This window comes from Clinocottus analis, unplaced genomic scaffold (assembly GCF_023055335.1).
Source record: "Clinocottus analis isolate CAN_PGR_092001 unplaced genomic scaffold, fCliAna1.0.p SCAF_7, whole genome shotgun sequence".
Lineage (NCBI taxonomy): Eukaryota > Metazoa > Chordata > Actinopteri > Perciformes > Cottidae > Clinocottus > Clinocottus analis.
Window position 1 is genome coordinate 2,135,155 of NW_027176229.1, and position 21,447 is coordinate 2,156,601.

General features: G+C 42.9%; 1 protein-coding gene across 6 annotated transcripts in view; it reads right to left on the bottom strand.

Moving 5' to 3' along the window:
• The window catches only part of wdfy3 (WD repeat and FYVE domain containing 3), a 123,865-nt gene extending 113,000 nt beyond the window's left edge, over positions 1-10,865 (bottom strand). For 5 of the 6 annotated variants that reach the window (XR_011080188.1, XM_068604550.1, XM_068604548.1 and 2 more), the window contains exon 1: positions 1,040-1,949. Coding sequence is in view for 4 of the 6 variants with exons in the window: in XM_068604550.1 (XP_068460651.1) it covers positions 1,040-1,068 (29 nt within the window). In the remaining 2 variants the exon portion in view is untranslated. Of the gene's footprint in view, positions 1-1,039; positions 1,950-10,537 lie in introns of those variants that run through there. The other variant, XM_068604549.1, reaches the window with a different exon arrangement.
• Positions 10,866-21,447: the final 10,582 nt, after the last annotated feature.

Genomic DNA, 21,447 nt, shown 5'->3' on the forward strand with positions numbered 1-21,447 from the left:
CTGCACAGCGTCACGCTTCTCACGCTGTCAGATTTCTAACTTTCCCCGCAGCTACTTCCGGTGCCGATAGCTCCGCCCCCTTTTCCGGTGTCGGCAATAACGTTTCTAATTTCTGTTTATTATCTAGTCTACTTATTTATCTCCACATTATTTCTTTTTAATATATATACACACATATATATATTTTACTATAATCTAAATTCCACGTTTGACTTCACAATATCTATATATATATATATATATATATATATATATATATATATATATATATATATATATGCTGCCAAACTATTTAATCTATTTAAATATTTAATCGCGATTAATCACATTTATGCATTTACGTCACAGGGAACTATTTCTTTTTCATTTTAATGCTCGTAACATGAAAAAGTGGATTGGCTTGCTTTATGCAAATATTTTATTTTATTGAAAAACAATTGCCAAACAGGGCGATTCATAATAAAATTATAAAGTGCACATTTCAGATAAACAAGGGTTTACAAAATAAAATTATGAAGTGCACATTTCAGGTAAACAAGAGAGAGAGAGATTATTTTGATTACTTATTGTTTTATTATTATTGTTGTTATTTTTTGTTATCTGTATATTTCTATATTTTTCTGTTTTGATGCTTTGGCAATATTGTTTTTGCAATCATACATCTAACAATGAGAAAGTCAACACGCACTGCTCTAAACGCAACAATTGCAGTCAAGTTAATTGTAAATCACAGCAAGCCCTCGCCTCCTCTGTTCATTGAGCACACGATGGCCGTGGAGATCTCAGAGATTTTTCAGGACTCGGTAGCTCCGACTGTCCCTCACAGCTCAATGGCTTCAAACAGAACCAAACAGTCTTAAATGTGGAGTGTAGATGTAAAGGAGTCCGCCACCGATGCCGAGAGGCAATGCTCACACACTGACGGGAACCAGTAAACACACTATACTCGATGCACCAAAGCCAGCCTCCCCAACAACAGTAAACAAACCCCGGTCACCACACAGACAGGCTCAGCACCCAGCTCTTGGTTTTCCCCTACCTGCCATTCTCTCTGCGTTCTGCCAGCATCTCAACTCATCAGCAGCACAAAAAAACACACACAAAAAAACAGAAGAATATTCCACTATGTATACCGCCGTCTTTCTGACAAGGCAAAGACGATGACAATGGTGTCATGCCTTCCTCCTCTCGGCGCCGAGAGGAGAGGCGAAGAGCGGAGGCATGGCTCGCCTTCATTGGCAGTGCCAGGGGCTTTGTTCGCCAGCCAGCGATGTACTGTGCAAGTGTGAGTGTGTGTGGCCTGCCGGGACTGGCACAGCTGATCCCCCCCTGACACCGGGTGGGTGGGGTGCACAGGGCTTAGGAGGAAGAGGAGGGGAAAGAACAGTAGTGATGGGAGAGTTGGGTGGGGGGGGGGGGTACAGCAAGAGGAATAAACCATTTAGACCAGAAAATGAGAGGGGGGGGGGGGGGTAAATTTGATGTTTCATAATGTATTCATTAAATATAATCAACCACATTGAGCTCCATGTTCTTGGAGACAGAATACTCTGGCTGAAACAAATACCCAATTGATGGATCACAAGACTAAACAGAAAACTCATCTGCAACTATTTGGATTTATTGCTTTAATTAAAATTGGACAAAGAGGCTAAAAAACACTTTGGTTTCAGCTTCTCAAATATATGGAGTTTCTTTAATCACAGATTGTTTATTACAGATGTATTATCTTTTGGTTGGTTAGACAAGATTAGCCAATTAAAGATTTTGGGAAATTTAAATGGGTGTTTTTGTTCTCTTTTCGGATGTCTAACAGACCAATCAGGTTTTTAAATGTCAGGGATGCACAATATTTATTGGGTCCGATACAATATCAGCCGATAATGTGAAGTTTCTATTCGTGATCATGACATAGTAGGGCTGAAAGATTTGGGAAAATAATCTAACTGCGATTTCCCCCCCCCCCCCCCCCCCAATATTGCAATTTAATATACTATTTTTTTTCCCCAACAAAACATAATGAATGATTTTAATATTTGTATATACATTGCTTCCTGATTACTAATCAACACATCTGTCTCTCTCTCTCTCGCTCTCTCTATTTTGTGTTCTAAGGCACACGATATTATGACCCTAAAGCTGAAAAATACATATACTACTTTGGAACTTCTTCATATCTCTTGTGAAAACATACCTTTACTCATGTGGTCTGTTTTGGTGCTAGAAATTGTTTTATCAAAAAGGTCTTATGTTCACAAAAGCAGTGGAATATATGAATAAAATAGTAGACACGTGAATAAATGTCTGAAACCAAATTTATTACTATATGTTGGAGAGGGTGAGCCGTGGCTGACTTTGTGGCCTGTGTGTGGCCTGGTGATCTGCAGAGACGGACTGGAGCCTGCTGCAAATGCTGTATGTTGTCCTCTGGGCCCTGGCAGCTGTGAATCCTCTCTGTAAAATACATCACTAATGGTTAGTATGAGTTAGGGCTGTCAAAATTGCTCAAAAATGACATTCGAATATTCGCTTTAAAAAAAACACGTATATTCGAATATATTTTAATTTCTGGTTGGGCATTGCACAATAGGCGCGTCAATAACAGGACAAATTAATTCGAGACATAACTACTTGTATAGGTCATTTAATGAAGTTTAAAAATATTTAACAACATATTACCTCCACAAAAATAAGTAAATTAACTAATGGCCAAGACAGCAGACCTCTCTCTCTCTCTCTCTCTCTCTCTCTCTCTCTCTCTCTCTCTCTCTCTCTCTCTCTCTCTCTCTCTCTCTCTCTCTCTCTCTCTCTCTCTCTCTCTCTCTCTCTCTCTCTCCTTTGGTACGATACTACGCCATCACCAATCTGGCAACACTCAGCACCTTGTCACCTCGTAGTGGCTGCGGCGGGGGTTGCCAGATTCACGAGAATTATCCTCCAAAATACTTTTTTTTTCTTTTTTTTTACATTTGAATATTAATTATCATGTTCGAAATTCGTTTTTTAACAACTATTCAAATACATATTCGAATTTCGAATATTCTTTGACAACCGTAGTATGAGTTCACTGAAAGAGTAACGATTACACACCAACACGTAACGAATGCTATGTGCTAACGTTGCTAAGCTAACAGAGAGCCATCTATGGCCAGGGCACAAGCTAAAAATGCTTCTTATAGCTCCGGTTAGCAGAAGCTAACGTAACATTAGTTACAGTCTTATACACTCATAACAGAGATTTAAAACTACTAGACGTACCAAGTTCACTTCAAGAAAGTTAACGGGGATCGTGACAATATTTTATTATGCACTGTTCAGTCTCATAGAGACCCTGAAGCCGTCTAAGTATCGTTAGCTTGTGCGCTAATTCCAGTTAGCTACCGCGAATGTGAACACGATAGATAGTCTTACAAACACATAACAGAGATCTAACACTACTAGGCGTACTAAGTTCACTTCAAGAAAGTTAACGGGGATAGTGACAATATTTTATTATGCACTGTTCTAGCTAATAGACACTCTGAAGCCATCTATGTTGTGTTTGCTTGCTATCACTAGCTTCGTGTTAGCAGCAGCTCTAGCTGGCTTACAGTTCCTGTTACTACGTAAATATGCTATTGCAAAGTTCAGTAAATACACTTACCCATTTTCCAATAGATCCCTTTCATTGATGTTGTCTCTTTTATCGCCAGTAAAGTATCCTTCAGGCTGTGAAGCTGTGGTGTGCTCTCCAGTGTAGTTAGGGCCGCATGAAAAGTTGATGCAGCCTAGTTCTCCACTCTTTCGCTCGCGTCACCTCAGTGTTTCCCCTACCATTATAATTATAATGGAAAAAAACCTCGCCCCCCTGTAATTTTCTCTGTAGCGCCAGATCACAAAATGTGATTTACAGTTCTCTTTCCTATAGAACAGATTTACACCTTTTTCTGTTATTGAACAAACTAAACGGCCATATTTTATTGATCGGATCTACACACAGCTTGTCATTTATATCTCTCCGTGGTTGCACGAGTTCCGCCCTCATGCGCACAGACACTTACACACATACAGGTGAGCACTGAGCACAAGCGCAGCAGCGGACAGAGAGCGTCCAAAAATATGTTGCGTGAAAAGTAGACAACTAAGTTATATCTGCGTTTTAAACGCTCCCATGTTGAAGATGGCATCAGTAGCTCTCCTGCAAGCAGCACCGGAGCAGCTCTCTGAACGACGGACGCTCTCTGAACTGAAAGTAAAACGAGCCAAAGTGCTCGTGTCTTGTACCAACATTGAGCTGCTGGCTTCACACATTACAACGTTACACGGACATAAAACTAAGTCATTAATAAATATATGGAGAAATGCCTGTACTGTTGGGTAAATGTTTAGTTACGCCGTTAACAGGTTAAACTTGCGCACGCGCGACTCGCCGATTATTGGCGTTTTGCTAAAAGTCAATCTCCAGAAGTTTCCGTCAGGTTTTTTCTGCTGTAGACAGAAAAATATTTCGTCTGTCAAAAAAGAAAACAGATCTTAGATGAACATAGAGCATAAACTGAGAGCGGCCGTATCAAATCTACAACCCAGTTCATATTTGTAGAGGAAAGCTGCTGCTTTCTTCTACAAATACAGCTCACTGCAGCCACTAATACTGATGCAACCTGATGCTCACATATCTGCACTCATTCTGTTTTGTCAAAAAAATATTAGCTCATTGTTTTCCACAATGAGCTATTTAGTAGTAACTAAATATTAGTTATTTTTTTGCACGTTAGAACGTTATTTTCATTGTTCTGAGTGATTGCAATTTATAAAGAAATTGGTCTGATGGAGCAACCTGGTTTACTTGAAAGTTATTGTAATTTCCTTTATTTTGTCACTATAAAAGCACAGAGGGAGTCACAAAATGATGTTATTTACAGAAAAAGTTTGAGAACCACTGCATTAAGGGTCTGTGTCGTCGTCGTCGCCCCCCCCCCCCCCACCCGCCTCCCCACCCCATATCGCAAATGCAATTAATCGTTCAGCACTAGATTATAGCTGATAAATAGAGATGTCAAAGCCAAATTGCTTCCATTGACTTAAACTCAGCATCTACACACTGATAGGTGGCCGTATGCACCTTTAAAGTTGGTCTGTGATTCACCAATAAACACGAGAAGAAAATGACGACAAAACAATTGCAATTTGAAATACTAGTTTCTGGAATGTACTGTACCATTGGTTCCCCTAACGTTATGTTAGGGAGGCGGATCATCCAGCCGGCAGAATGAAGCCCGCTATACAGCCTCTTCCTCAACCCAACCACCAGCGGCAAGGTTGAGTACACAGCGGGAAAGGAGACAGTCTTCAGTGGCAGAAGCTTAGCTGCAGCCAGAGAAACCTGTTGTGTTTACGAGAGCCTGAGGGGTTTTCAGACACTTGAGTCACTCCACAGTTAGCATGGTATTTGAGCACTTCTCTGCCCAAAGCAGCATCTATTAAGCCTACTTGACAGCTGCATCGGCATCACAACTTGTTGCATTCATTAAATCAGGAATCCTGGAAAAATAACAACACTTAACACCATAAACCGTTATAAAGAGTTATTACCAGCGAGTGCCCAGTGGAGCAAAGTCCTTGAGAATCACGAGCAATAAACAGAGCCGGGAAAATGTCTTTCCTTCAGTTTGTACAGTAAAACACCACGACCATCACAACATGCATTAAATAAGCCACCGCTTGCTTGCTTATTTATTTATTTATATATATATATATATATATATATATATGTATCTTCATTTAAAAAAAGGGACCACGTACAGTTAAAACATAAATGTATTACCATTTGATGCACACTACAAGATTTTAGCTCTCGCTAATTTGCATCTGCAGTCCCTTAACAGACCAGGACAAACATAAAACAAGAGCATATACAATTCATACCATTTTTTATTTTTTTTATTTTTTTTTAAATTGTATTGTACAGCACTTTTCTAGTCTTCTGACTACTCAAAACAAAACACATTCCCACCCGTTGGCGCAACATTCACCCTTAATTTGGGGTTAAGTGTTTTGCCGAAGGACACGTGTGAGCCAGGGATCGAACCCAAAACATTTTTCCTTCCTTAAAGAAACCAGATTTTGTGGGGGACTATTTTCATTGGCGGATTATTATTCATTTGATGATCCAGTTTGTATTTAGGGAATAAACTACAGTTCCCATGTTGATTGTAATTAAGGAGTATAACAGAGTAGCAACAGTGTGGCTCATTGGAGCAACAATGGAGCAGTAGAGGAATAACAACAAGCAACTTCATTTAGTTATTTTTTAACTGGATCAATTCATTGTTTGTTGGATAGTATAGTATAATGTAGTATTTGTGAACACTACAGTATGTGCGTGTACCGACACATCACCGGGGGCTAATTAAGAATGATCCTCTCCTGGTTCATGGTGGCACACTGCTTCGTCTCAAGAACGATGACAACAAGAACTGCTTAACTGAAGTCTGGTATGTGAAACGGCGTCTTTAGTAACACACACACACCACACACACTTTACTTGGCCTGAGAAAGCTCAATTAGAGCATTGAGAGGGGAATTAGCGTTTGCCTTGAGCCGCATCATCTGCACAATTCTGATGCAGGTACACTTGATCAATAAGAAGCACCTCGCAAAGAATAGACTCCACATTGTTGCGTCCCGGCCCTTCGCAGAGGGGGAAACACATCGATGAAAATAAAATCTCTGGGTTGTCTGAACACGTTACTATGCGTTGACTGTGGCTCAGTGGTGAGCAGGGATTGTCTTTCAGTCATAGGATCGGCGGTTCCATCCCCGGAGCCGCTAACCCATGTCGATGTGTCCTTGAGCAAGACACTTAACCCTAAAAAATTGCTCCCGTAGCTGCGCCTACGGAGTATGAATGTGTATGAATGGTTGACGATACTGATGTGGCACCTTGCATGGTGGCTCCTCCCATCAGTGTGTGAATGGGTGTAAATAGGTGAATGATGTCATGTAGTGTTAAAGCGCTTTGAGTGGTCCATAGACTAGAAAAGCGCTATACAAGTACAGGTCCATTTATCATTAAAGCTTTTGTCTCACCCTATTTTATGAGAACCGGTGTTGTCAGAAAAGTCAACAATTTAATGGAATGTAACTACATTAATAGTATGTTATGGTATTGGGTCTTCTCCGTGACATCCTCACATAAATCCTTGTGGCAGGTTTTAGTAACCACCACTTAATCCACACACACACACACACACACACACACACACACACACACACACACACACACACACACACACACACACACACACACACACACACACACACACACACACACACACACACACACACACACACGTTGATTAAAGCTTTTGTCTCAGTCTGTTTTATGAGAACCAGCGCTTCGTTTTTTTTCCAGTCCTGCCCGTATTTTAAACCCAAAAGACATTCAGTCTTGTCAACCATTTCCCTTGATTCAGCGGTATTTCTGAATGAATGCCACCTAATTATCTAAACTTTGCACTTTCCGTATTAAGAAACAGAACACGTGTGCAAACAGGAAACCTAATTTCTGCATCACACACGTCAAACAGCAACTTTAACTAATCAGGTTTTTATATTAGATCAGGACATTCAGTGATGACCGGTCCCTCCGACTTGAGCTTCATTTATTTCTCAGTCAACTTCGGGCCCGCTCTTCCTTGAGGTACTGCTGCTGACATACCTCATTATAAGGTAATATGGATAATAAAGTGACTGCATCAACTGCACCATCACTGACAATTTAATCTTCACAAAACAGCTTCTTTCCACTGGCTGTCAGTCAGTGCGGTTACATGGATTCGAATAACTGGCTTAGTCCGACTAAAATCGAATTATCCAGTTCATGTAAACACCTTTATTCGAATAACTGCGGTCCGACTACGATCCGATTAACACCCCTGGATAACTCGATTCGATTCGATTGATAATTCGAATAACGCTGCATGTAAACGCTGAATCGGATCGGAACTGGACAATGCGTTTGTGCGCATGCTCAAGATCCCGCCGCCTCCTCCCTCCCTCCCTCCCAGGTCGTGACCCGGAAGTCGAAAGAGACGATAAGTTGTCACGGCCGGCAGAAACAAACAAACGTAAAAGTCGGGTTACGAGCCGATACTACCTTCGGTGGGTGTCTCTGCTAGCTCCCTGATGTAGCCAGCTAGCGCTGCTGCTAGTTCCCTGTTTGCTCTGCGCTAGCTCCCCGACAACCACCGAAGCTAGCGGGGTTCTCTCCATTATGAAGAGTGAAGAGGTCAAGCGGAGATGGCTGTATCACCACTACATGTAATGAAAACAGCGCCACCTGTCGTATCGGATATGACATGCATTCGGCCAATGATTCGATTTATTCACTGCCATGTATATTCGGATAACAGCAGTTGCCCCGAGAGAGAGCATAGTCCGACTAAAGCAAGATTCGAATTATTACCAGCATGTAAACGCACTGAGTCTGATGAACAATTGAACAATTAATCAGACACTTTCACCTGCACGAGCTGCACTTCCTGGACTACTGTTTTACTGTTTTTCTGTTTCATTAATGTCTTTTTTTTTTTGGTCTTTCTTTTATATTTATCTTTTTATATCTAGCTCTTGCACTGAAAAGAAGTACGGAGCGCCGAATCCGGCGTCAAATTCCCTGTATGTGAAAATGTACATGGCCATTAAAGCTGATTCTGACAGTGGCTTGTTTTTTTTTCTAATTTCTAATAAAAAGTACCAGTTCAGTCTGAATACTACTTGGCAATCTAATGATTTAGGGAAATTAAATGCCAATTTGGAAAAGTTACTTTTAATTAAGTAGTCAAAGAGACGTTTAATGGTCATTAAATTGCCCTATTTGTAAAATAATTACTCACTAGACTTCTCTTTATAATGAAGTTAAATATTTAAGAAATGACTTCTTACATATGCTACAGTCACTGGAGTGGTTTAATCACCTGCATTTGTCTGCTATAAAAGCCTTTAAATTCCATTTTTTGTGACGAACAAAACAGCATAAGGTTCCTACAATGCAGGAGCTCTACAGTAAAAACCAATTTGGTGAAGCTCTTTCTTTTTTTACTTGGGAGGAGATTATCCCGTACCCCAAATTATGAATCAGTGTGTCGAAAGCAGTGTAATATTGGGCTTGGTGTCGTTTTTACGAGTAAACCATTAAACAGGATAAAAACTATTGTGTTGCACGTAACATTCATGACACTGCTATCCAGTGTGACAGAATAGGATGTAAATTAATGTGCATTGTCAAAGTAAACAGGTATGTAATTGTTGTAGCAGAAGAGCATCACACTCAATCACCACAACCAGATACCGAACTTAACAAATGTTTTAAAAACACATCTCAGTCATGATCCTGTCCACCAACTGAACTATTTCAGTACTTTCCGGTAAAACATACATTTCTAGTACTGTATGTCTTCTGAAAAAGCCCCTCCGCACTACATCCTTTTTGAATCACTGTTGTTTGTATATTTGGCTATGTCTTTGCACTATTGTTTGGTTTGCTTTGTTAGTTCATTTGAATTTAATATTATTCTATTTGTTGTATATATAGTGCATGTTTTATTTTGTATTGCTTACCTGTATGTATAAATACTACTGTAGCAAAAATAATTTTCCCTTGCAGGAATAATAGAATAACTATCTATGTGTCATATATGCAGCACTCTCTCTGATCATGGTCTCACTTCTTACAATGTTAAAACCTGCAGAATTAAAAACAACAACATTTAGATCATTTGATCTGTGTCTGTCACAAGAGAACACATGTTTGTGACAACATTAGATGTACCACACATTTAAGCCCCACACTGACCTGCTGTTGGGGGGGTTAGGTGACCATGTCATCTGGAAAAATGCACTGGTCAGCGGCCACACAGACACATAAACACACACACACACAAACAAACACTAGTGGCTTTAAGTTGCACAGCAGAGACCCATAGGCACGAAAAGAGGCCAATGGAAAGAGATATAAAATATGCCAGTCACTGACATCTTTGACACCAGCAGACCGGCAACCGGCTCGCACTGGCCGGCTGTGACGTCGCAGCAGCCCAGTTAAATATCACGCAAACGTTCAGCCGTTAAAATACAGCCGAGGCCACTAACGTTAACCGTGCCCCCTCTCTAACAAGGGTCTGCGTCCTCGTGCGCTTTTACTGAAAAACACCACAGTGTGACGACACCGGTTGAAAAAGAAAAAAAACACACAACAGTAGACTGCGTGAGCTTTAACAACATGAGTGTTGGTTAGCTCGCACAACGACAAAACTGTCAAGCTAAACGGCGACGTTGGCCTTTTATAATACAAATAATAAAACGAATACATGCAGACGTTTCAATATCGAACACTTAAAACTAGAGCCGCTAACGTTCGCTCTAACCGTTCGCTCCAACGCTTATTTTACAACGAACCGTTGGTGCAAGCCGATTCCTGTCTGCGCTAGCTTACTCACAATGCTAAGCTAAGCTAAGCTAAGCTAGCCGCTTTAGAGACCGTTCGGCGTTCACTCACCGGGAAGCGGCAGAATCCTTCGGCTGCAAAGATGACGATAACCCAATATGTCAATTACGTGTGGCACTCCTCGCGTATCCATATGTCGCGAACAGTACAGTACTCCCCCACAAAAACAACGAGTGGTCACTGCTTCCTCTCCTTCCTTCTGGTAGCCATCTTTCCCCAACCTCAACATCCAAATAAAACCAAGCTCGTCCCAGGTCCCAGCGCTGATTTTGCTTTAAACAGCATCCTTCTTTCGCTGCTACAGCCGAAGCCCCGTCGGAAAGACGACCCTGACATCTGTCGGATGAGTGGAAGAAGACACGCTATTTCTACAAAAAACAAATTTTTATGTTTTATTTTCGTATTGGATGTTTTATTTATGTTTTTAAAATCTTACTATGTTAATGATATTCCTATATATATTCATTAAAAAAGTAACGGAATGCGCTCCAATCTCCGACGCGTTTTAGCGAAAATTGCGATAAAACGCCACTTAAAATATTGATAAATATGATCGTATCACGTTTTTAACTGATTTAATGGTGTCAAGTTAAGCTTTAACTTCTTACCTTTAAAACGTAATATTGTTTTAATTATTAGAGTTAGCTTTGACTTCACTAGAGCCAGTAAAAGGACGCTAACGCCGCTAATATAGCCATTAGCTATTACTAGCCAATCTCGGACGCACTTCTAGCCTGGTAGTAAACACTCAGCGCTGCTCTTTTTTGACGATATTAACAAGTTGCAGTCACCAAAATGCTGTCAACACATCCGGGATGGTAGTTATGTCCTTCACAATAAGATATCACGCTTCGACAACTCCAAACTATGCAATAAAAGCTCCGTAATTTCAATTTGAGTGTATGCTGCTACCTGCTGGATGTTTTGTTAAACTCTTCTCGTGTTGGTCACTTGCTAAACACCAGCTGATGCATGACATGTATCAATTATGCACACATATGTTGTATATAAAAATTACTATCATAACACACAATGCAAAGTATAAGCTATATTACAACTAAAAACACCAGTATTCATTGTTAAAACCCTCCTATTACCTTAAAATGTACCAAGATCTTTTATCTAAAGAACACCAATGTGTAGAAGACATTGCAAACTATCAAGTTTATTTTATGTTTATCCAGTTTTCCCTATTACATTAGGAAAAGTCATGAAAATATGAAGCAAAAAAGAATTATGTCAATCAGATATTTAGAGACGATAAACATTGAATGGTGTCAAATTAAACCCAAAGATAACAGGAGGGTTAACAATAGAAAATCTTTATTTAAATACAAAAAAAAGAACCTCAGCAACCCATCAACATTAACTTTAATTTGGATACAAAAATACAAAAAAAGAAAAGAAAAAAAAAGAAAGAAATTTAATCACACAAATAACATTTAAAATAATGATCGTCCTCATCCAGGTCCTCGTCCCAGCCCACACACACACGGTGTGGTACCATGTGTGGCAGCTGTCACACTGGACCCACGACACCAAGCCCTCTGAGTTCTGCGGGGGATCAGGTTGACCGCACCGGCCACACTCTCAAACTGTTGTCGCCATGTCTTCAGGAGTGTGGCCTTTTCACAGCAATAAAAAAAGACAACAACTTTGAATTAAAGAAAAGGATTTGATTTTCATTGGTTGGTATACAAAGAAAGTTAACATGAAGTAAACTACCGGTGGATGTCGTGGGTCCAGCAGACGAGGAGCTGGATGAGGATGGTCCGGCGTCTGCAGGTCTGGAGGCTGTATGAATAACAGAAAAAGCATAACCATGTTTTGTTTAGTCTTCATCATGCTAATGTCACCATCATGTTATAATATTGTATTTTTTTAGGTTACATAAAGCATTTACAATGAGAGGGAGAGGAGCGACTTTGGGACCCACGGAGGCCACATCCTGCTGCCGATGTTGAAGGCTCTAAAATAATAATCAGATTTTATTAAAACAATACTAAAATTCATACTCATATTATCTAACTGTCACAATAGTTAATACATTCAGATTTATACGTGAATTTAAATGCTAAATAGGTGTGTGCTGACCAGGAGACGGGGGAAGGTGATGGCTGTCCTCAGCAGGCAGGCTCAATGTTCTGCGACTGGGAGGCAGCCGGGGACCGTGGGTAGCACAAGAGGGGACGGAGCGGGATGAAGGACCGGCGATGTAAAGGCCGGAGCTGGAGCCTGTAGTAGCCCCGAGGGACACTGCTCTTCTGCGGCTGGGGCAAGAGACGCCAGACAGGGTGGAGGAAGTGGCTGCCGGGCCGGCCCGCTGCTGCTCTCTGTCCGCTCTGACCAGAACTTGAGCTTCCCTCCTCGCAGCCCAGTCCTCCGCCTCCTCGATGACTTCGGACATCTCCTGGGCTGTCAGCAACCTGGCCTTGGTGACATTGCTCCTGACCTTACCGGTGTTGCGCTTGTGGCTTATTTCAGCCAGGAGGTCGGCCAGGTTGACTGTAATCCAGCCTGACGTTACCAGGGGATGGGTGAGGTAAGGATTTGGAGGGGGGGAAGGCGGACGTTGGGAGGGAAGAGCAACGTCAGGCCCAGCCCAGGAAGATGCCGATGGGGTTGGCGGAGGTGGTGAGGAGATACCGCGCCGCGGCCCGGACGGCATGACCCGTGACCAGTCAATGGCCATCGAGTCAAGAGGGAAGATGCCACACTTCCTGAACCCAGCCACCACTACTCTCCGATCCTTCACCCTGTGGTAGGAGTCTCTTAAGACCCTTGAAAACTCCTTCTTTGAAACCAAGAAGGAGTGGCTCACTGCCGACAGATCTCCCGTAAGACTCGAGAAATCTGCCTTCAAGGGTTTGAAGAAACTCACATCCAAAGGCTGAAGGATGTGAGATGTATGTGGTGGCAGGCACAGGAGAATGACACCCTCCCTCTGTGCCGCCCGGACCAGCTCTGGATCCTCATCTGCAGGGGTGAGGAATGTCTTCTGACCGGGCCCACAGCCAGAGGACACCCTTCCACTGACTCGGTCACCCAGGCTGGATTTTGGGACCCCAAACTCCTGGGCTGCCTGCCGAACAGTGAGCCTGCCTGCTTTCACCCTTTGTAGGGCCTGCGCCATGGTCTCTGGTGTCCACTTCCTCGTCTTCCTCTCCCTCTTCCTCATTTACCAAATGCTCGGCATCTGAGAATAGACATTAATTTTGGCACAGTCAGAAATGAAATTCAACATTAGTTTTAAATGTCTTAATAATGTTGATGAATTCTATAAATTGCCAGATTACCATGTATAGATAAATTGCCAGATTACCATGTATATTTACCTTAAACTATTGCAGATTTTCAAATTCTACATCCATCTTTTCTTGATCCTCCTGTGAAGGAAAAAACACACACAGACACACATTTCCTACCTTTTTTTCTGCTAGCTATCTTTCTTCTCTCTGTTCTTGTTTCTTTTCTGCTTCTCTCTGTTTGTGTCTCTGCCTCTCCTTCCTTTGTTGTTCTTGTTTCTTTTCTACTTTTGCTATCGTGTCTCTGCCTCTCCTTCCTTCCCTGTTGTGTGTGTGTATAAATGCAGAGACACGACAGTGAAGGAAGGAGAGGCAGAGACACGATAGTGAAGGAAGGAGAGGCAGAGACGGATGTAGAAATTGAAAATCTGCAATAGTTTAAGGTAAATATATATGCCATGTATAGACACATGCATAGACATATGTCTATGCATGGTAATCTGGCACACACACACACACACACACACACACACACACACACACACACACACACACACACACACATATATATATATATATATATATATATATATATATATATATATATATATATATATATGTATGTGTGTGTATATATATATACATATATATATATATATATTGAGAGAGAGAGAGAGAGAGAGAGAGAGAGAGAGAGAGAGAGAGAGAGAGAGAGAGAGAGAGAGAGAGAGAGAGAGAGATGTTTTGGGCCAATATATATATAAATATTCTCTCTCTCTTTCTCTTTCTCTCTCTCTCTCTCTCTCTCTCTCTCTCTCTCTCTCTCTCTCCACATATAAACATATACTCATAACTTTGTGTTATCAAGAACCTGAGAATTAAGTGACAGCAGTTCTCACTTGGAACGTGAAAGCACATGTTCAATCAAAGCCGCTGTGTGTGGGCGGTTTGGTTATAAAACCACACATCACAGTAACCGCAGCCAGTGAAAGTGATACCTTGGTGTCATTATCTGAGTAGTTTCATGATAATTCTTCCTCAAAAGCAAACAGTTTTGAGTTATCTCATGACTGGTTCATTGTTTTTGAATGACACAATGAGGACATTCTCATTATATTTTCCACCCATCCCAGTGGAAATATTGACACGTCAGTTGGACTTTTGGTAATCACTTAGGCACCAAAGCCTGTAATCAAAAGATTAATCTATTTTGTGTTGTTTTAAGGTTTGGGCCTGGAAATGTTCCATATTGGGAGATTATTACTCAATAATAAAATGATGTCAGACCTTAGAGTCTACTTTATATTGGCGGTTGGGAATGGAGTTCATCCTTTGTTGCTCAGGAGGCAAAGCAATCAAATCTGCCTTAAGTTTTGATTCCTTTTTTCTATGCATGAAGATGATAATAGTAGAATAGAATAGCTACATTGGTGACACTAATTTCCATTTATACTTTAACCATGTTCCATTCTTACATAGTAAGATATAATATTAGTTGCATTTTAAAACACATCAACAATCAAACTGGGCTACATTTAATGGAACATTAAGGTGACTTAAATATACACTCAGTAAATGTGCATATGCATTGCAGTGAAATATAGCAATTTATAGCCCTGATGAGTACTTAACAAAAAAAAGATGACAAACTTTGGCCCAATCTGGTAGTGTCTGAAAATGCATGGGACACAGAATGCACCAAGCCCACCAGGACTTTTTTCAATTTCTGCAGACTAAAAGCCAAAGCGATGCTTGGTGGCATTTTTGAACAGTAACAGGGTGCGTCCAAAAATTTTCTGCTGTACAAGTCTAGAACAACTTCCTTTTCATGACCTGCAGGTCGTTTGCAAAGTCTTTGTGCCGAGAAGGAGGAAATGCACCTAAGGTTGATAAAGTTACATGTGGTGGCTTTGAAAATGGATCTGTGATGTCCAAGTGTATGCAACAAGTCAAATACACTGCAGAATCACAAAAGGGGACACAGAATCAAGGACTGATTGTGCTGCAACACCCACGTGGAGGTGATTGAGTGAACACAAAGGAAAACTGCAGCAGGAACCACTGGCCGCACTTCAAACGTTGAAAACAAGCCCGAACATGAAGCTTACTGTTAGTGAACCACATTGATAAACAGTCAAAGAAAATGAAACTTTAGGCGTTTACATGGACTTCTGAGAAGATGCTGCATCGGTTAATTATCAACCAAGTGCCAATGCCCTGAAATAAATAAAATGATATTGTGCATGTGTTTAATTGCAGAGTGCATTCAGTGGATTTCCGGTCAGCAGACAATGGTGTTGGTAACCGCTTTAAGGGGTTCAGGTCCTCCAGTGACTCAGATTGTGAACAAACACTTAAAACAGATGAGATAAAGTAGATTGTACTTCCAACGAAAAAGAGAGTGAGACATGGAGAGTTTCATTTCCACATATACCATTCATCGTAAAAAAGAACAATGACATTGTCATCTGAAAGTGTTACAAAAAATGTACATGCTGCGAAGATTGACACCTCTCTCTTGTTTTGGCTCACATTGAATATATGAAGCTGGAGCAAGGGGGAAACCTAGCTTAGCTTAGCATGAAGACAGGAAACAGGGGGGAACTGTTAGCCTGGCTCTTTCCAAAAATTACCTCTGACCGTGCAGGCACTGGCATCCAGGAGCGGTTGTTCCCAACTGGGGTTGGAAACCACTAAACAGGTTTGAAGGTAAATCTTAGCGGGTTCAAGATGAATAGCAGGATATAGGAACAATATATTTCTGCTGTATAATATTCTTTTTTATGCAATGAGACATGTCTTTGTATTAGAGGCCACAAACTAACAATGTAACTCTCCAAGGACATCAGGACGAGTCAGAGTGAAAGCGTTAAAGTAAGACCGGAGTTATCCTCTTGGTGTATTGCTTCTGACACAGAAGCAATACACTACAGGGATGTTTGTCTGCCAGCACTGTAGCTGTTAGACAACACTAAAACACATTTTTTTTAAATTGTCTGCACACACCGCTACAGTCTCACTGTCACTCTACTAGACCTACAACAGGACAGTTTTAAAATCCTCTGAGATAAGTCATGATTTCCTGTAAAATGGTGAGGCCGGTATGTACGAGCGCCGCGAAGGCTTCGTCCCACGCCGAAACGGTAAGAATTTTTTCTCACCTGCAGGCTGTTTCCCTTTTTTTTTCCTCTCCTCAAGATCTATTTGCATTTTGAGTAAACCATGCACTTGATATGAAGTCTGTTCCTGTGTTTCCTGAAAATCACGTGGTTCGCCTGCCTTGTTTAACTCCCATTCTACATTACATCAACAAAATAAAATACTATAATGATAGTGTATGATTGATTTGTTATGAGGCTGTGCAGTTTTTCATCCTCTTTTGACTTTTCATCCTCCTTAGACTTTCATCCTCTTTCGAAAGCAGAGCTTTTTAATTTTCAGCTAAAAAGCGCTGATAAACCCACCGTATGCTTCAAGCACGGGGGCCCTAAGCAGTCAACAGACGCCGTTAGCCTCAAGCTATTTAGCTCCTTAGCATTTGGCAGTTAAAGCAGAATTGTGTAGAGTTGGTCTTGAAAGCTAACGTTGCTCAGTTGCAGCGTCATGTTGTCTAAAGCGTAAGCAATAACAATGTTAGATGTTAAGGGTGTGGGCTTGTGTTACGTGCCCCGACTTAAGGCTGAATTATACTCTTGCAACTCCAACTACGGCCATGCAGTCGGATTGACGGACTCGTTTTGATTTTTAGTTCCCCTGCGTTTTCTGTAAGCCAGAACAGTAGGTGGAGCAACGACCGTTTAGAGTCGACTATCCCACGCCCTCGTTGGGCGTGGAAGTCGTGGAAATCGTTGGTTTCTTTATATACCCAGTCTTGTTGTCCAGACACTCACTAAACGATGGCGACCAGGAGTCAAAACGAGTTGGTGGAGCTGGAGCTGATATAGTGCTCATATTTTCGGACCTCTTCAGCCAAACGTTCTTCAACGGGGTCCATCGTTCGTGTTTCTGCTGCGGCTTTTAAAAATGGTGGTATTATGCTATGAAACCGGAAATACGAGACTCAGAAAGGATGTGGTTAGCGGACCAATCACAGCTTTGCGGGCTGCGTACGGCTCGCGTAGCTTTGACGGATAGTCAGAAATTTGGGGTGACGCAAGCTCACAAAGTGACCGATTTGACCACGCAAGGTCGGCCATGTGTGTCTTGCGTGCTTGCATCTCTGTGTAAAACCCGAGTATAAATCAGCCTTTAAGCCAAAGGGAACGGGAGGAGGGGGGGAGGGGGGGGGGGGGTAAGTCTAGTTCATGCTTCTGCGTCAGGTCGACGGCGTACCTATGGCGTAGGTACCGCGTCGACGCACACCCCTACGCCGTAGCCTGACGTGCACCTCCCCTTAAATCCTAGGTGTCGCGTCGACGCAGACCGCAAGCGCTGTGATTGGTCCGCTTGTTAGCGTGAAAAATTATTGGAAGCCTGGTGTAGCCTCCAAAAGAATTCAGTTCGACAACTTTTTTTTTTCTTGTAATTTATTTCATCGATCACAGGTAAAGTACCAAGCTATGCAGTTGAAAAAGCAGGGAGTCGTCTTGTCAACGCATGTTGACCGTCTAAAACAACACCGTGAACGACCGGAAGTTCGGCTCTTTAATACACGGTTTTCCGTCGTCAACATGTTATAAGCAAAGTAATATTTAATTGGCTCTAAACAGTCAAGAGGAGGAGAATCCCGTGTTCTCATCTCTTCTCACAGAAACGGACGTGCAACGTCCAGTCTTCTTCCGATCACGCTACACAACATACTGATAAACAGGTGTGTGTGTTGAGGAGTGCAGGCGTGTGACTAAAGTTCACTTGAGAACCAAACATTTCAAGATACAACTACAGCTACATAGCTGTGTTATACTGACCTCGCTAACCTAATCTGAACTTCACTCGACATGAATATGAAAAGCATCTACAGGAATTTTAGATTTAGATTATCACTTTCAGAACGTAATTTCCGTCAGTTGCTTTTTTTTTTTTTTAGTGGTCGTACAGACCACCTTCGCAAACGTATTGTCTGTCGCCTGCGCTTTCTCACTGTCCAAAAGCTGCATTCCCTCATGTTTATGCTCTTAAACGACGTTTCAGACTGAACAGAGTTGAAAACTAGATTTTCTCAAGGCATTTATTTATTTATTTTTAAATTTCCTGAGAGAGTAAATGCAGCTTTCGGGCAGTATAGTGATGAAAGCTTCAGGTATTCATTAAAACATCATACAATTTGTAGTTCCGATGTTCTGAGGTACCTTCTTGATGGAAAATTTAAAAAAAAAAAAAAGAATTCCTTAAGAAAATCGAGTTTCCAACTCTGTTCAGTCTGAAACGTCGTTTAAGGGCATAAAAATGAGTAAATGCAGCTTTCGGGCAGTATAGTGATGAAAGCGTCAGGTATTCATTAAAACATCATACAATTTGTAGGTCTGATGTTCTAAGACACTTTCTTGATGGAAAATTTAAAAGAAAATGAATTCCTCAAGAAAATCTAGTTTTCAACTCTGTTCAGTCTGAAACGTCGTTTAACCCTTCTGTTTTCCTCTTGGTCAAAAAGGCCCACGTTCGAGTGTTTATGTATTTGTGTGTATCCTCCGCGGTCTTAGGGTCAAGAAATAACCCACTACCAGTGTGTACGTATGTATGTATGTACTTATAAAGCCTGTCGTCCTCGGGTCGAAATGACCCTTGAATTTTTCAACGAGCCCTCGCCGTCCTCCCTGGGGTCGAAATGACCCTCGAGTTTTTCACTGAGCCCTCGCTGTCGTCCTTAGGGTCGAAAAGACCCTTGAGTTTGAGCGAGCCCTGGGCCTCGTCCCCTGGAGTCAAAATGACCTGCAATTATCACTGAGCCCTCGCCGGGGTCAAAATGACCCTCAAGTTTTTCACCGAGCCCTCGCCATAGTCCCTGAGGTCAAAATGACCCACGTTTATCACCGAGCTCCTGGCCTTGTCCTTGGGTCGAAATGACCCTCGAGTTTTTCACCGAGCCCTCGCCGTCGTCCCTGGGGTCGAAATTACCCAGGGAGAGAGTGGTACCATAGGGTAAGGGAAGATGAATGTGGACATTTAGCATACGTTCTATTACAAGTATCACATAGGCCAAATGTCAACCTTTAGCATACGTTGTATTACAAGTTTCACGTAGGCCAAATATCAACATTTAGCATACGTTGTATTACAAGTATCACGTAGGCCAAATGTCGACATTTAGCATACATTGTATTACAAGTACCACGTAGGCCAAATGTCGACCTTCAGCAGTCACCTCCACGGTTACAAGCAACGACACAGAAAACACACACACACACACATTTTCCGACACAGGATCACGGTTTGAAATGCAGATGACCGACATAGCGTTCAAGCTCCCCCGCGAGCTCTTTCATTCCCCGGTAGCACTACAAGCTGTGGTTCTGGGGCGAGTGCCCGCACACATAACACACGGGGCCGGGGCTGCGACGGCGCTCGGGTGCGCGACGAACCCTCTGCGGAATCTCTCTTGTCCGATCGCGAGCTCCGCGGTGTACGTCGTCTTCAGGTAGGTGCACTCTCCACGGGGTGTAGTAAGCGTACCGATTCAGAAACGTGTCGCCGGGCACCCAGCTTGAGACGCTCAGGTCGCACTTGGCACACCGGTGAGCGTCTCCCGTCCCCTGCGCGATCCACGGAGCCCGGCACGCCCAAATGGGCGAACCGATGTTCGGATTCGGTCGCGGCGGCGCTCGCCCCCTCGGGCAAACACGGAATCATCAAAGGTCTCAGAGGCGGAGGTGTGGCGGCGGCGGCGTTGCGGCGGCGGCGTTGCGGCGTTGCGGCGGCGTTGCGGCGGCGGCGGCTTTGGCGGCTTCCGAGGCTACCGTTGGAAGAACGCGGTCGAGGTCGAGGTGGCCTCCTCCAAAACTCTCCCAAAGTCATCACGCCGGTTGACCCGGTGAGCGACACATCACCGTCCTCAGAGAAGGAAGACGAAGAAGAAGTAGAAATAGAAGAAGAACGCGGTCGAGGCCGCGGTCGAGGTCGAGGTGGCCTCCTCCAAAACTCTGCCAAAATCATCATGTCGGTCAACCCGGTGTGCAAAGCTTTGCCTCCGGGAGGAGGACGAGGAGGAAGAGGTGAGGAGGAGAAAAAGAACGAATTTGCGGTCGAGGTCACGGCGATACCGTCCGCCGCTCTACCAAAGCTGACGCGAGCGTACGTCGAGTCGGCAGCGCGTGTGTCAGAATGCTGGTCGACCTTGTGCCCAGTATCGTCGCCGCCGTCAGGAGGAGGAGGAGGAGGGGGAGACGGACGACAAGACGAGGAATCGGACGACGAAGAAAAAGAAGAAGAAAACAACAAAGCAGATGATGTAGACGACGAAGAAGAGGAATCCGAACAAGTGCACGATACGTCGTCTTCAGAAGAAGAAGCGGAGGTGGAAGATTAGAAGGAGGAGTAGGAAGCGGACGCCGACGGAGAGGACGCCCCTCGAGGCAAAAGACGGACCTTCCTGTCAAAAAGCACATAAATATCGTGGTCCTCGACGGCGTACAACCGAGAGGAGCGTGCGTCGCCGAATGCTACGCTGGGGCCGCTAGGGCCCACCGCGTACGCAAAGTCCCACGCTTTGGACATCGCCTCGACGTTCCGCATGTTTGTCGCGCCGGCCGTGGAGAGGATCATCCTGGACATGACCAATCT